This window comes from Columba livia, chromosome 7 (assembly GCF_036013475.1).
Source record: "Columba livia isolate bColLiv1 breed racing homer chromosome 7, bColLiv1.pat.W.v2, whole genome shotgun sequence".
NCBI classification, from domain to species: Eukaryota; Metazoa; Chordata; class Aves; order Columbiformes; family Columbidae; genus Columba; species Columba livia.
Window position 1 is genome coordinate 176,453 of NC_088608.1, and position 16,534 is coordinate 192,986.

Consider the following 16,534-nt stretch of genomic DNA (forward strand, 5'->3'; position numbering starts at 1 on the left):
GTTCCTTCCGCCCCTCCTTGGGCCCGGCTCCACCTTCATCGCTCTCTTTCGCCATCATCCACGCACCCTGGGCTAATCCTCTCTGTTTTCTCACAGCTGTGGCCCATCTTCAGTTCCTTACCCTGTCCACTCTTTATCCAGCCCTTCCTTTGCCCAGATGGCCGCCCTTCCAGTCCTGACACCTTACAGCCTTCCACCGTTTGCTCCCCCGCGCTCGGTTCCCAGCCTGCGGGGCGCCCTTCGCCCGCAGCGTGGGCAGGGGATGCTGGAGCCGGAGCTGCTGCTGGGGTCAACAGTCTCTTAAACGCTTCAGCTTCCGTCTCTCGCCTCCTCGTGCAGAGCCAAAGAATTCCATCTGAAACAACAGTGCATTATCATGCAGAATTACCTCGTGCTGTCGTATTTGTAGTAATTTTAAAATTTAGGTAGTTAATTATAACCATCTACATATACTCAAGAGATCGCTATTAAAAATAAGTCAAAAAAGCATATTTAATAAGACAAAAGACTTTGCAGGTGTTAGAACTGAAATGTGTTTGCCATTAATTATGGAATCATAATGTGCCTTTTGCCACGCTTGTTTTTCAACAGAATCTGACAGTAATTCTGAGTCAGATACAGAAGGGTCTGAGGATGAAGATGATGAAGATGATAAAGATCAAGATGAATCAGATACAGACACTGAGGGAGAAAAATCTCTGCTGAAAGTGAATAAGACTCCGTCGTCTGTGAAGAGCTCTTGCATTGGTCCTGCAGCTCACTCCACCCCGCTTAATCTCCAAGTAGCAAAGACCCCGAGCTCTGCACCAGCTGCCTTATGTCCCGAGAGCCAGCCCGTGGTTTTTCTTGGGACAGCACCGTCTGCCCTCGGAACAAGCGCACACTGTGGTACCTGAACGTCTGTTACTGTAGCGCACGTAACGTCCAGCGGCATGTGTTGTAAAAGTAGTTATAAAAATAGTTCAGACTCAATATAAGAAATACATTTTTTACAGTGAGAACAATAATTCACTGGAACGACGTCCTCAGGGGTGTGGTAGGGTCCCCGCCACCGGAGGTTTCTTAAGCTGTGGCTGAACAAGGCGCTGGATCCTGTCATCCAGCTTCCCTTTCCTACGAAAGGCTGGGTCAGATGATCTTCTAAGGTCCCTTCCAGCCGGGCTGCCCTGTGATCTTTTCGCGGGGGCTTGCAGCACATGTTAAACCGAGTCAGCAGATCACAGGTTCTTGAGACGTGAACATTACACTTAGTCCAGGACGTTCTAGCTCAGATAATTATCTGAAAGAAGCCAGGATGAAATAGCCAGAATTGGTATTTATTACATTGAAACTCTTAATTATTTAGTCTTTGTTCTTTACCATTTTATTCTAAACCCAGGTATTCCTGTTTATTTCTAATTCTATGCATTATAGTTTGCATTGTGGATCTTCCAGTTCTGCCCCTTTCCCAACAAACTGAATAACTGTATTTAGTTAAAATATATTTTTATTCATTATTCTTTCAAAATTCTTAGTAGGATCTATGGATTACGGGCAAGGCGTTATTTTTAAAAGGTTCATGAAAAGCACATTTAGCATTTCCCTGATATAATCCTTCATTTGGTGACTAATAATGCAACGTTTAGTAATTACTGCTGCTACAAAAGAACGAATGCAGTTTTGAAAGTCACTTCTCAATTTGCATGGCAAAAATTAAGTGAAATTGTGCATTTACTACTTTGAATTAGAAAGTTGATATTTAATTGACGTGCAAGTCGGTAGGCTGTAGATGGGGACATCTGCTCATGGATTTTGTTTTCCGTTTGGATTAGCGGAGCAGGAGTTCCGTTCCACGTTGTCACATCAGTGGCTTTGAAGCAGCGTGGTCGGCTCCGTGTCTCGCCCGGAAGCAGGCCAGAGCAGTTTGTGAAATAGTTGCCGTGCGTTAGGAGCAATCCGGATTGTTTAAGCGCAAAGTTAATTTTCTTTGTTCGGTAGTCTGGTGCTTCGCGGTGCTTTGAACAGACCAGTAGCAGATCTTTGTCTGTTCACTGGGTGGAAAGCAGAATAAATTAAATTGGGGTCCTTGCTTTGGTGTAGTGCTGTTTCCTAATAAGAATCACCATAACACAATTAAAATCCTTGTGTGTCCCGCTTGCCTGGAGCCGGTCAGTCACTGGAGAGGCCTCTGTCTCTTCTGTGTCTGTGTTTCGCTGGACAGCTCAGTTTTCAATTCGATTTCAGAAGTAGAATAGTTGCCTTAATTTTCTTGGTTCTTGGGGTATGTAATGGCTAGAATGTAAAAATGATGTCTCTCTTAGTTTGAGGATAAAAAGTATAAAAGGTGTATTTGAGGAGCATGTTTTCGTTTTGTAAGTTCTCTCGAGCGCTAATCAGAAATTCTCTCTCAGGTGTTTCAAAAAGACGAAGAGTGGCAGATGAACGCGAGCTGCGTGTCCCTCTGGAGTGCGGGTAGGTGCGCGTGCCCGGCGCCTTTAGCGGGAGACGCTGCCTGCGGGTCGGCTGGTAAAGAAACGGCCGCTTAAGAGTTTCTGAGCGTGCGTGATAAGGAAAGGGCTTCAGCAACTGAGATTTCCAGTCGCAGTGACTGTGGATCTCTCTAATGAAAAGTGTCAACATGTGTCATATTAATTTTTGTGCAGCAAATTTACTCTTTCGCAAACACAACCCATCAGCATTTTTACCGCTGGAAATGGATCCTGATGGCTAGATCTGAGCCAGTGGAGACTCCAAATAAGTCCCTGAAATATAGTTCTAAGTCATTTAAAATCTGGTAATATGTAAGTAGCTTGATTACAAATCCATATAGAGTCCGAATTTGGACAGTCTACATGATAACCATTTCTGGTTTTGCCTATTTGATGTATGATACTCTTGTCACATTTTAGACATGTGCCTTTTTATGTAAAAATCTTAAATTGACATTAATGACTTGTTTTTTAAGAAATGTATTGTTTTATGCAACTATTTGCCATTACTCTAGCTGGCAAAGAGAAACCCGAATAAGAAACTTTGGTGGTCGTCTTCAAGGAGAAGTAGCTTATTTTGCACCTTGTGGAAAGAAGCTGAGACAGTATCCTGAAGTGGTAAAGGTACGTTCCTTCTCTTTAACTCCTGTGTTCTAATGCTACTGAGCATGCTTGCAATTAAAATATGCCATTTTTTTCCCTCCAATAAAGATACTTATTTCAAAATGTCCCGTCATGCAAGGCGTAATGTATCTCAGTCCGTTACTGATTTGATCTCCTATAAATGCATATCCCTTTGATAGAGAATGCAAAGCATTACACTCACAAAGTCAGCTGTACATCAAAGCTGGGTTGTAATGATTTACACGCTGAAGTGGAAAAATATGTGATTTTTTCAGTACCTCAGCAGAAATGGAATAATGGATATCTCAAGGGACAATTTCAGCTTCAGTGCAAAAATAGGAGTGGGTGACTTCTATGAAGCCAGAGATGGACCGCAGGTATCTGCTTTTTAAAAAGTAAAGTCTTTGATCCAAGGAACATTAACTTAAATTTAGGTGAAGTGATTTTTGCTGCAGTCTGGAGCATTGCCTGTTTTTCACTAATTCTTTCTAAAAATGGTGCGTATTTGTTAATAGTAGTTACACTGAGATGCTGAGAGCTCGACCCTGGGCAGGGCTGAAGATTGCTGCTCGGTGACTTCATTGGGGTATCGCAGGAGTTCAGCGTGCCTCGTGGCCGGCTCTGGGCCTGGCTTTGCCCAGGACCAAACAGCCCTGAGCTGCCTATTTCATCTTAGTGTTCAGATATTTCTGACTAAAACTCCATTTCTTCCTTTACTGTATAAGCCTAATATGGATAGTAATTTATGTGTGTGCATTAAATCACACTCTTTTTGTGTATTCGTGTAAATAATGTGTATAAAATACGTGTTCCAATAGAAGTGTTTCCTGTATAGAGAAAACAGTCTGAGCTGCCTGGAGCGTGACACTTTTAGCGGAAGGAAGGCTGGGTTACGCCAGTTGTGCTTTGTGGTGGTACCACTGCTGGGCTTTTTTGTAGATAAACTACACAAGGATAAATGAAGTTATAATTTTCAGGAAATTAATGTGTTTGTGCCATACTGTGTCACTGTATTTTGGTCATCTTAAGGTTTTTTCAGGATGCGCACAAAAGTTTTTGGACTTTTGTCAGTGAACATATTTGCTTATTTAAAAGATCAGAATCCTGAATATGTTACTCCGGGAACGTGGCCAGACATCATGCTCTCAGCAACCTTGGATCCAAGTTCTGGTTAAGCCTTATGTCCTTGTGATACCCCGCAGAAATACACAAGGTTTATGTAGCATCAATCTGAAAGCAGTAAAGACTAAGTTCATAGCAGGGCATGCTTCTAGGTGCTGCTTACTGATTCCTGGCTTACAGGGCCAAGCATTACTAAACCCTCTTCGTGTTTGGCCTGTATCAAACAACCATTGCAAGTTCATGTAGTTGTGAACTTCATTATGTACCTGAATGGCTTGACTGAAGTCCTGCCTTGTCCTGTGAACACGATGTCATGTCAGCAGATCTGCTTTTGTTTTAGCCCGTTACCATTTGTGTGCCAGTTGCCCATGTTTCTTCTTTAGTCTTGTCCCCTTCTCTAGTTATCTCTTTCCTTTCCCCTTAATTGATGAGGTGATTTGCAGATGTCGCCCTTCCTTGATGCTGTAAAGCTTCCGAACGGAGGCATCGGGAGGGGCAGGTTTCTGCAGAAAGGCTGGCAGCGTGAGTGCTGAGTTACCGTTCATCTCACGGTAGTTCCCACTGGTCCAGATTGTGGTAGGTTCCGTTTGTTCTTGGCTAGACAAAGGAAGAGTTTACTTGTAAAAACAAAGGGACCGAGGGCAGCTAATGCAGATGTGCTAAAATGTGTTTGCATTTTATGTATGCGATTTTGAATGAGACAATTATAATGTCAACAGCTGAACTACACTCAGCCTGATAGTATGCACTAACAGAAGTGATACTGATGCTTCATAAAGATAATTTGTACCCTTTTTACTGAGATTTTTTTAATTGTCCAGCTTCAAAACGATATGTGATAATTGTATCTTCATGGATGTCTAGAGGTAATTCCAGGAATTTTATTTTGGCTTTTGCTGTAATTTTGATTATTCTGTATAGCCTTTCGTAGTTCCTCTTCCCTTTCTTCGTTACCTCTTTCTGTCATCTTTGGAGACATGCAGCCAAAAGGACTGGGTAAGTTTCACAAAGCTCAAAGGTGGAGCAAGATGCAAAGGAAATTATTCAAAGGCTAAACCAGTTACATTGAAGAGTTACCTACAGCAAACCTGCACCATGGATTACCTGCTCCTTGGTAGTGCCTGTGTTTCTCTCTCCTGGTACACCAGCGATCAGATGCTGTGGGTTGTTCAAAGCTGTAATCGACTGCTTTAGCAGAGGCGTCTATGGTAGAAATTGGCTGTGAAGTAGTAGGGTTAGAGGAATGTTTGAACTTGGGCAAATGTAGAAATGCAGAGACAGGACCTGGAGCTTTAAAGTACTGTGATTAAAAAGATAAGTGTGACTGTGATTTGGGGTGATGGAGAGGGCACGGGTCCGTACGAGTTGGAGTAGTATGGATAGGGATACTGTGTCCAGTAGTAGCTGGAGGAGAACGTCGTGGGGTGATATAGAGCTGTGCCCTAGGATTGCATCTTGCTGGATTTTATTAATATAGAACAGCAAGAGTATCCATCACAGCCTCACAGGATGTTTGAGGTTGGAAGGTTCACCCAGAGCCAGTTACCCAGGACCAGGTCCAGACAGCTCTTGAAAGTCTCCAAGGTGGGAGACGCCACAACCTCCCTGGGTCACCTCTTCCAGTTCCCAGTTTCCTGCCATGGTGAAAACGTGTCTCCTGACGTTCAGGGCGAACCTCAGGTGTCTGAGTGTGTGCCGCTGCCCTTGTCCCATCCCTGTCCCCTCTGAGCAGAGCCGGCCCTGTGCTCTGGGCAGCTCCCTCCAGGTGTTCATCTCATTGACCAGACCTGAGCCCCCAGCCTGACCGGCCCAGCCCTTGACCAGACCTGAGCCCCCAGCCTGACCGGCCCTTGACCAGAGCTGAGCCCCCAGCCTGACCGGCCCAGCCCTTGACCAGACCTGAGCCCCCAGCCTGACCAGCCCTTGACCAGACCTGAGCCCCCAGCCTGACCGGCCCAGCCCTTGACCAGAGCTGAGCCCCCAGCCTGACCAGCCCTTGACCAGACCTGAGCCCCCAGCCTGACCGGCCCTTGACCAGACCTGAGCCCCCAGCCTGACCGGCACAGCCCTTGACCAGACCTGAGCCCCCAGCCTGACCGGCCCAGCCCTTGACCAGACCTGAGCCCCCAGCCTGACCGGCACAGCCCTTGACCAGACCTGAGCCCCCAGCCTGACCGGCACAGCCCTTGACCAGACCTGAGCCCCCAGCCTGACCAGCCCTTGACCAGACCTGAGCCCCCAGCCTGACCGGCCCAGCCCTTGACCAGACCTGAGCCCCCAGCCTGACCGGCACAGCCCTTGACCAGACCTGAGCCCCCAGCCTGACCAGCCCTTGACCAGACCTGAGCCCCCAGCCTGACCGGCCCAGCCCTTGACCAGAGCTGAGCCCCCAGCCTGACCAGCCCTTGACCAGACCTGAGCCCCCAGCCTGACCAGCCCTTGACCAGACCTGAGCCCCCAGCCTGACCGGCACAGCCCTTGACCAGACCTGAGCCCCCAGCCTGACCGGCCCTTGACCAGACCTGAGCCCCCAGCCTGACCGGCACAGCCCTTGACCAGACCTGAGCCCCCAGCCTGACCGGCTCTCAGCGCTTCCTTCGCAGTCGCTGTGCAGCACAGAAAACCTGACTCTTCATGCAGCTTCATCCAGATCCACTTTAGTTGAAGATGAAACATCAGTAAGGGCAAAATACAGACTTTTAAATCTGATTATAGCTCTTTGGGAGTAATCATTAAATTGTGCTGAACATGGCACACCATTTCTTTTTCCCCAATAAGATTTTGCATAAAGCTGTGAAAGTTAGGCTTTTGTCGTTGTTGTTCCCAGAGCCTGCATGCCAGCAGGAAAGGAGCAAAGTGCTTAAAATACTTGTTGCTGTCTCCTGAGTGTGAAGTAATTGCTGTGTACACGGGGCTTCCTCGGATGCCTGAGGAGGCTGCCTCGGAACAGACGCAGTGCATCTCTGTCAGACCTGAAATCTACCTCTTTTAAGCCAGTTCTTAACTTGCTGTTGTGTACTTAAGAGACTTAATCTGTCAATAAGTATTCAGAAGTCTAAAACGTTTATTACAGACAAAATAGAAATACAGTACAGAACAGCCAACTATAAAATCAGCTGTCACATGCATTTGTAGTGTAGTAGTAATTATTTGTTTCCTTTTCTAGAAACCAGAATTTAATATGTTTGTCATATTTTGAATCCTGCGATTCAATTTAGAAAGCTTTGTTATCAACTTTTTCTCACAAATCTAAGCTGAATTTAACGAGTGCTTCTTGCACAGTTCCTCTGGTTTTGCTCATTAGTTTGGTTAACAGACTGAGCTTGATTCTGGTCCACGCCTGGTTACCTGGCGCCTTTTCGGCAAGTGTCCTTATAGGACAGTGTTGCGATAGATGGTAGATGCCCAAAGGTGAGCAATTGTATTAAATTCTTATTTGAATTACTTTTGACAATAAGATTCTCCTAGCTTGGGGCACAACCCCCATATTTTTCTTTGGAATATTGAAAATCCACAGAATATCAGTTTGTACTTTCTTTTAATGGAAATGTATTTTGGGTCAGATTTTAAAAGATGTCTGAGCACAAAATATAGATGGTCCATTAACGGCTGCTTAACCCTTAATGGATCTGTTCTGCTCTGGTTTGTCTCGTCCTCTCGTAAGCTCGTGGAACGTTCTTGCAGCCATGATGTCCTTGGGCGGGAGGTGAAACGCTCTTCTCCCGTTCCTTGAAACTCCAGCTCCTTTTGCTTCTTGGACCTTCTAGCTGCGTTTGGTGGCCTCTTCTTTCTCTTTTGGGAGTCATTAGGAAAACCCATGCTCTCTGTGGCACTCATGATCTTGTAGGGCTCTATCTTTTCTGCCTGTTTGTTATCATTATTATCAGTAACCACAGAAAATACAAACAGAGCGAGAACAATTTCCTTTGCAGGATCTATGGCACTTCTAGAACTATGGCTGCTGCTCCTGCTTTTCTTTGAGTTCTATCTTGCATTCTTGTTTCTCCCCGCCTCTGGTGCTCGCAGGTTGGAGGCTGGTGTAGGTGAGGAGTACGGTATTAAACCTGGCTTGCATCGCTGTATTAAACTTGGCTTACATTACTCATCGGACTGGACCTGGGATAAGTCATCAGTCAGGTCCTAGGCAGTGAATTGAAAGCGTATGCCTGAGGAGTGCTCTTAAAGGTAGAATATGGATTAACTCCTGTTCGTGTGGTAGCAGCAACTGTTCTGGATTGAAAGGTCCTTGTGCACAGTGTGGTGGTCGCGGCTGGGAGCAGCTTGTGCTCAGGAACATCACTGATAACAAAGCCTTTGGCATGCCCGTCGGTCAGTGTGAGATGAGCTCCTGGGGTGGTGATTCGGACTTCAGAAACGTGTCTCTGCAGATGCTGGTGGCTTTCTTGGACTCTGCAAGCTTCATTACCAGAATGGCATCTCATTGTCGAATCCTTTATTCTTTATAAAGAATGAGCAGAAAGGATTAAAAGATAAATTGACAGAATAAGCTCATGAAAATTTATGGGTACAGCAAATTTGTTTTCAGTATTTATGTATGTATATAGTTATTAAATTAATGGGTTCTAAAAGTTGTCCGCTTCCATTCTTGCTTCAGCGGACATTTCCAAAACGTTTTGGAACCTTTTGAGGCAGATCCCGCAGTAGTCCCGCGGGCGCGTAGCCGCCATTTGTTCCCCGTGTTCCTCAGGCACTTGGGAAAATGATGAGAGATGTTACACTTTTGGAAACCTTGTGTTCGGTCAAACAGGATCAGACACTGTACTCCTGTTCTGCTCAGTAGGCATGATAAACTCGACCTTTTATCAGTTAAAGTAAAGCCGTATCTATGTGAGGGCTAGCTTGGGTATTTGTATTAACAAAGTACTTCAGTATTTGTTGGGATTTCAAAAAACCCAGCAGTAATAGTGGAAGAAACAGTTGAATGTGTTGCTGCATACTTTGTGTGGTTATAGAATGTAGTTAACTCCTAGTTGAGATAGAGGGATTCTTAAAAGTTACAAACTTCTTATTGCTTCAGGTTGGTGCAGAAATGAATGTTCTTGCTGTGAATGAGGAGAGAACTAAATTGTACTAAATAAAACTTCAAGCCTAAAGTGACTCTTGTGTTTCTCAACTCGGTTGTTGAGATGTACAACGCTGCAGAAAGCAGTATTTGAAAACAGACCCTCGCCTGTGCTTGTAGTGCTGTCAGGATGTCTGTAGGCACGGCTGGCCGCTTGACACGTGTTGTCATTCGTGTCGAGCAGCGGATTCCCTGAAAGCAGAGGAGTTGTTTTTTAGTTTACGTAATAAGGAAGAATCTATTTCACCTTTTTAAAAGGATTGAGCAATAAGCAATTTGGTCAGAAATGATAGAAACAACATGGTAGTGGCATACCTGCTGGGTAGTACTCGTGCATGTCACTGAATAGTCTTCACAGCCTTGCACAGTAGTGCAATTTCCAAAAGCTCTCAACATGTGTCTTCTGTGCATCACCAAAACATCGTACCACCCAGGTGGTGCGGACCAGCTCTCGCATGTTTTATATATGTAACTTACTGAGAAGAAAGAAAAGTCTCTTGCTGTTGATGCTCTCACGTATGTCGGGTGTGTTTGCCCCGCAGGGCGTGCAGTGGTGCCTGCTGCGGGAGGAGGAGGTGGTGCCGCGGCTGCGGGCCATGGAGGCGCGGCGGGGGCGGCCGCCCAACCCCGACCGGCCGCTGTCCCGCGACGAGACGCGCGTGCGGCGGCGCAAGGGCCGGCCCCCCAACGTCGGGGGCTCCGAGTTCCTGGACGGCGCTGACGCGAAGCTGCTGCGGAAGCTCCAGGCTCAAGGTAAGAGCTGCGTTGCTGCTCCCGTGAGCAGGGGCTGTCCGTGCAGACGGAGCCCGCGTGTTTTCGAAGAGGACTGGTGCGCTTCACCAGGATGTTGTATGCAACGCTTTGCTTTGGAAATGTGTATGCTCTTCTTGAAGCCTTTTTCAAGATGAGTAAATGTATATATGATTCAAAGGAAGGAGTGTGTGTGTAAATGCATGTCTTAGTTTAGTCCATTGTTAGTTTATTTAGATCTATAAAATTTTAAGAAGTGGACATCCAGTAATCTGGTTACCACTGATGTATGTTTTAAATTGGCAAAAATTAACAGGTCTTTATTTCAAACAACAGTGGAGCTAGAAACTGAAATTGAGAACCACCGGAGTTAGTGTTTCTGAGGAGCTTTTGGCTGTTCCAGGGAAAATGCTTTTTTTGTGAAACCCCTGGTAGTGACGAGATTTAAATGCCCAAAAGGTTGAATAGGATCCTATAGTAAGTGGTACCAGTGCTGACAGTAGAACTTTTCATGATATCAGATACAACGATATGTCGAAAGCATGAGGGCCTTATCTTAAATAAACATCAGGTACGTGACTCTTGAATTTCAGTTATTTAGTCCCTAAATGTATCGTGTTTTCTGAATGCATCTAATCCAATATGAGAAATTCTTACAGACTGGGAGTCAGGATGTTTCTTTGAACTTACGACTTAACTTTTCTTTCCTGTCCTGACCGTGTGTTTGGGTGGCTGCTTTACACTTTGCGTAACGTCCTTGTTAACTGTCCCTGTGCCTTTAATACCCGTCTTGGTGCAGTTCTTAGCGTTGTTTTCTCTTGTTGCCTGCAAAGACGACTGTGGTGTGGACAGCTTGCAGGCGTGCCGCGGTAAGGCTTTGCACACACGGGCAGACGGGAGGCGGTTGTGTATCCTGTAGTGCCGCACAGCCATTCTACCTGTGTGCTAAGGTCGCCAACACCTTTTGTTCAGTCTGAGAAGCAGTGCGCTGTAAGTGTCACCTGCTGAAGCGTTGTAGCGTTCGCTGAGAGGCTGTGTTCTCATTGCCGAGTTTCAGTAACTGACTTCCAGAAGCCTCCTCTCCTCAGTGAAAAAGGACAAGCCCTGGTCACTACGCTGTTTTGCTTCACTTTGTACTTCCCTTTCCCTGTATTACTGTTTTCTATCCTGTTCATCGTTAGGTCCCACTGACGGCATTTCTGGCCTGCTGTCGTGATGCATGTAAAGAACTTCTGCTGTGTGCTCAGACACCCGTTGTGAGGTGCTCTTCAAACTATTTTTATGGCCTTTTTAACTTTTAATTTTGGCGTGTCATAGGCTTTGCTGTTGTTATTTGAACAGGCTTTTAGTTTTCACGTGCTCACCATTTTCCTATGGTGGCCTCTGTTTCTGAAGAGCCACATCTGGACTTCTTTTACCTGTTTTGGATGTGGCTCAGTGTTCACCTGGACAGGTGTACGTTGTTCTGAACTGCTTCTAGGTTGCTCGCTTGAAGTCAACATGCCTGAGTACTGCTCTGGTACAGCTTCTTTGGGGAACCGGCCAGATGGGCTCTGCAGCCACCTGCTGGTTCATAGTCTGTATACCGCTGACTCGTCCTGCAGCTCCGCGTGGAAAGCTGCTCTGCTGCCTGGACCTCTCGCTCTGGCACTGCTGTGATGTGGTGTCTGGCAACACCACGGATTCTTAACTGTCCTTCTACTGTGCCTGTGTGATGTCCATTTCATCCTGGTTGTCGTTTCATACCAAGAATCCTGGTTTCCCTAACTTTTGTTTAGGTTTCTTGGCTCAATGTAGAAGCCCTTAAATTGTGCTCGGTACAGCACGTACTAGTGACCGGAAATACAGGTCATTGGATCTGTTGTCCCTGCTTCTTGCAGTGTAGGTGTTTGTTTCCCATCTGTCTCTTTCAAATGCATGCTGAACATTTACTAAATCCTCCTCGTGGACTGCGCGGGTTTGCACTGAGCAGTCCTCTGCACCTCTTGGCCTTTCCATAGTTACACGGTTTTAAGTTCTCCTCTGTAACATAAATTGTGATTTCCAGCTACGGGTTCTGTTTCGATTAAGGTGTAACTTCCTCTGTATGGCTTACCCTTGGCCCTGAAGGTTTTCCTGTTGTCGGTACCTATTTACACTACGCTTGCTATCCACAGCATCGTCTTGTCTGTCCGTGGATTTTCCACGTGTCTGCCTGTGCCTTGGTGGTTGCACGAGAAGCTGTTGGTGTTCTGAGGGCACTGTCAGAGAGGTCCTGAGCCTCCGCCCTTGGATAGGGGGCTGAGTCCGGCCTCCGGAGCCCCCTCCTGCGGCGTCTGACAGCAGCGTGGCGGTTCCCGCTCATCCTCGTTCCGTGGGTGCTCCCCGAGCAGTACCCAAATTCCATAGGTGCTCTCAACGGGGTGGATGCTTCGGGGGGTCACTGATGAGGGAGAGTGGCTGCTGTAGGTTCCGCTGTAGAGAGAAGTGTAACCGGATGGGTTCGCTCTTACTGCACTGTTAAAAAAGGGTTAAATAATTATATAATTATATTCTGAATAAGATGTTGATTTGGTACTCTGAGACAAATATTTTCTGCTTTAAAAAGAAAGAGTAAATCAGTTTTGAAATGAAGCAGCATTATTAGCCTGATGCTATCACTTAATAGATAACTTAGTAGATAACTCAAAAAAAATTCATTTTATAGAAAAAAAAGTATCTGTTCATTTGTGCTATTTATGTAGTTACTGATACACGGTGATAGCGAAATGTCAAGATAAATGTGTGAAAACCAAATCCACTCTTTTCTCTGTCTTTACCTCATGCAATTGTCTGAAATATGAGCTGTATCTTTATTGTTGGACAGCGCTGGTTTTATGAACTTAGTATTTTCATTTTGTAACAGAAATAGCGAGGCAAGCAGCACAAATAAAGCTGCTGAGGAAACTCCAGAAGCAGGAACAAGCTCGAGCTGCCAAAGAGGCGAAAAAACAGCAAGGTGAGCGTGACCCGTGCAGGTTTGTGCCTGCGAGCAGGCGGTTTGGGAAAGAATCGCTGGAAAGCGATGTCACTGTCTCTTGTCGTGTTCTGCTGATATTAATTTATTGTTTGCTTTGCTTTGTTAGCTATTATGGCAGCTGAAGAAAAGCGAAAGCAAAAGGAGCAGATAAAGATGATGAAGCAGCAGGTAAACTTTGTGGTTGCTAAGTAAGCTGTTTAACTGTGTTTCAAATTATTGTATTAGGGTATTTTAATTATTTAGTAAATTATTAAGTATGTGGATTACAAAGTGAATGTTTTAAATCTAGGTTTAAAGAGCAGACAGTGTGTATTATTTAGCATGGTGAACTCTACAGCTGTTGTTCATGTTGCCAGGATGTTGCAGTTCTGTCTGTCTTGATTTAAACCACCCAGCGTATGTAATTGCTTGTCGATAGCACGAAGAAATTTAGAGGACTACTACAGAAGTGCGGTGGTGTGGTCTGCCTTTGCCTGCTTCAGGGAAAGCAATGCTATATTTGTTCATGTAAATACTGCACTAGCATAGTTGACTTCTTCAGCGCTTCTGCTCTCAGTGGCTTGAGGCGTGTGCCAAGGGCTGGGTCTCAGTACGCCAGTGAATTTGCACAGGTTTTTAAACATGCAAGTGTTGTGAAATACTGGCAGAGCAAATATGTCTGATAAAAGGGAGTCCATAGAAACTCTACCAAATGAAGCTATTACAGAAGGAGGCTTTTGATTTTTTTTTTTTTTAATTTTAACAAATTAGTGAAAAGTTATGTATGTCTGGAATCTGAAACTTTGTAAAAAGGAATAATTGGCAACCAAAAGTATATTTGTGTGGTAGGTTATTTATATTTGTTCTGTTCTGCATGAAAGTTACTGCACAGTTCAGAAATGAAATATGCCTGCTCCCCTAAAGCTGTTAAAAATACAGCAGCCACTTAAACGTGAGCAGCTCTGGCTCTAGCAACTCTAGCAGCTCTGGCTCTAGCGGCTCTAGCTCTAGCAGCTCTAGCTCTAGCAGCTCTGGCTCTAGCAGCTCTGGCTCTAGCAGCTCTAGCTCTAGCGGCTCTGACTCTAGCGGCTCTGTCTCTGGCAGCTCTAGTGGCTCTGGCTCTAGCGGCTCTGGCTCTAGCAGCTCTGGCTCTAGCAGCTCTGGCTCTAGCGGCTCTGGCTCTAGCGGCTCTGGCTCTAGCGGCTCTGACTCTAGTGGCTCTGGCTCTAGCAGCTCTGGCTCTGGCAGCTCTAGCGGCTCTGGCTCTAGCGGCTCTGACTCTAGCGGCTCTGGCTCTAGCAGCTCTAGCGGCTCTGGCTCTAGCGGCTCTAGCTCTAGTGGCTCTGGCTCTAGCAGCTCTGACTCTAGCAGCTCTGGCTCTAGCGGCTCTGACTCTAGCAGCTCTGGCTCTAGCAGCTCTAGCAGCTCTGGCTCTAGCAGCTCTGGCTCTAGCGGCTCTGGCAGCTCTGGCTCTAGCAGCTCTGGCTCTAGCAGCTCTAGCTCTAGCGGCTCTGGCTCTAGCAGCTCTGGCTCTAGCGGCTCTGGCTCTAGCGGCTCTGGCTCTAGCAGCTCTGGCAGCTCTAGTGGCTCTGGCTCTAGCGGCTCTGGCTCTAGCAGCTCTGGCAGCTCTAGCGGCTCTGGCTCTAGCAGCTCTGGCTCTAGCAGCTCTGGCAGCTCTAGTGGCTCTGGCTCTAGCAGCTCTGGCTCTAGCGGCTCTGACTCTAGCAGCTCTGGCTCTAGCGGCTCTGACTCTAGCAGCTCTGGCTCTAGCAGCTCAGGCGGCTCTGGCTCTAGCGGCTCTGGCTCTAGCAGCTCTGGCTCTAGCAGCTCTAGCGGCTCTGGCTCTAGCGGCTCTGGCTCTAGCAGCTCTGGCTCTAGCAGCTCTAGCGGCTCTGGCTCTAGTGGCTCTGTCTCTAGCAGCTCTGTCTCTAGCGGCTCTGGCTCTAGCGGCTCTAGCTCTAGTGGCTCTGGCTCTAGCGGCTCTGGCTCTACCAGCTCTAGTGGCTCTGGCTCTAGCGGCTCTGGCTCTAGCGGCTCTGGCTCTAGCAGCTCTGGCTCTAGCGGCTCTGGCTCTGGCGGCTCTGGCTCTGGCGGCTCTGGCTCTAGCAGCTCTGGCTCTAGCGGCTCTGGCTCTAGCAGCTCTAGCGGCTCTGGCTCTAGCAGCTCTAGCTCTAGCAGCTCTGGCTCTAGCAGCTCTGGCTCTAGCGGCTCTGACTCTAGCAGCTCTGGCTCTAGCGGCTCTGACTCTAGCAGCTCTGGCTCTAGCAGCTCAGGCGGCTCTGGCTCTAGCAGCTCTGGCTCTAGCGGCTCTGGCTCTAGCAGCTCTGGCTCTAGCAGCTCTAGCGGCTCTGGCTCTAGCAGCTCTGGCTCTAGCAGCTCTAGCGGCTCTGGCTCTAGCGGCTCTGGCTCTAGCGGCTCTAGCTCTAGTGGCTCTGGCTCTAGCGGCTCTGGCTCTAGCAGCTCTAGCGGCTCTGGCTCTAGCGGCTCTGGCTCTAGCGGCTCTGGCTCTAGCGGCTCTAGCTCTAGCGGCTCTGGCTCTAGCAGCTCTGGCTCTAGCGGCTCTGGCTCTGGCGGCTCTGGCTCTGGCGGCTCTGGCTCTGGCAGCTCTGGCTCTAGCGGCTCTGGCTCTAGCAGCTCTAGCGGCTCTGGCTCTAGCAGCTCTGGCTCTAGCAGCTCTGGCTCTAGCGGCTCTGGCTCTAGCGGCTCTGGCTCTAGCAGCTCTGGCTCTAGCAGCTCTGGCTCTGGCAGCTCTAGCGGCTCTGGCTCTAGCGGCTCTGGCTCTAGCAGCTCTGGCTCTAGCAGCTCTGGCTCTAGCGGCTCTGGCTCTAGCGGCTCTGGCTCTAGCGGCTCTGGCTCTGGCAGCTCTGGCTCTAGCGGCTCTGGCTCTGGCAGCTCTGGCTCTAGCGGCTCTGTCTCTAGCAGCTCTGGCTCTAGCAGCTCTGGCTCTAGCGGCTCTGGCTCTAGCGGCTCTGGCTCTAGCGGCTCTGGCTCTAGCAGCTCTGGCTCTAGCCGTGTGACTGGGCGGCAGCTCCCTCAGGGACGCGCCAGGCACCGTCCGATGTCAGTGAAGCTCTGACCCGGCATTGCTGGGTGGGAGCGATCAGCTGCAGTGGGTGTGAGACGCGATAAATAAAATATACATGGATAAACTTGGTCATTTTTAAAAATATAAAAGTAATAGTATTTTCTCAAGATTTTTAAAAAGAAATTACTTTCTTCCCCATGTAGGAAAAAATCAAGCGAATCCAGCAAATCAGAATGGAGAAAGAACTTCGAGCTCAGCAAATTTTAGAGGTAAAAATAATGGCTTGAATGCCATTTTTGTGTTGCCATTATAAAGAATGTTGTATTTTCACAGTCACACGTGCCGCTAGGTGTGTAACTACATCTAACAGCTCTCACAAGCTGGCCCTCCAGAGTCTAGCTCAAAAACGGGTCTTACAATATTCTTCTTAAAAAACCCATATTACTGCATCCCCAGTCTTGCCGTGTTCACTTGATTTCCCAACT

General features: G+C 47.4%; 1 protein-coding gene across 22 annotated transcripts in view; it reads left to right on the forward strand.

Moving 5' to 3' along the window:
* BAZ2B (bromodomain adjacent to zinc finger domain 2B) overlaps positions 1–16,534 on the forward strand; it is a 108,347-nt gene that overhangs the window by 62,854 nt on the left and 28,959 nt on the right. For 18 of the 22 annotated variants that reach the window (XM_065070079.1, XM_065070078.1, XM_065070077.1 and 15 more), the window contains 8 exons: positions 592–888; positions 2,391–2,451; positions 2,984–3,092; positions 3,368–3,469; positions 9,840–10,050; positions 12,932–13,024; positions 13,152–13,213; positions 16,253–16,318. In XM_065070079.1, coding sequence (XP_064926151.1) covers positions 592–888; positions 2,391–2,451; positions 2,984–3,092; positions 3,368–3,469; positions 9,840–10,050; positions 12,932–13,024; positions 13,152–13,213; positions 16,253–16,318 — 1,001 coding nt within the window. The remainder of the gene's footprint in view (positions 1–591; positions 889–2,390; positions 2,452–2,983; positions 3,093–3,367; positions 3,470–9,839; positions 10,051–12,931; positions 13,025–13,151; positions 13,214–16,252; positions 16,319–16,534) is intronic. The other 4 variants (XM_065070073.1, XM_065070075.1, XM_065070084.1 and 1 more) reach the window with 1 other exon arrangement.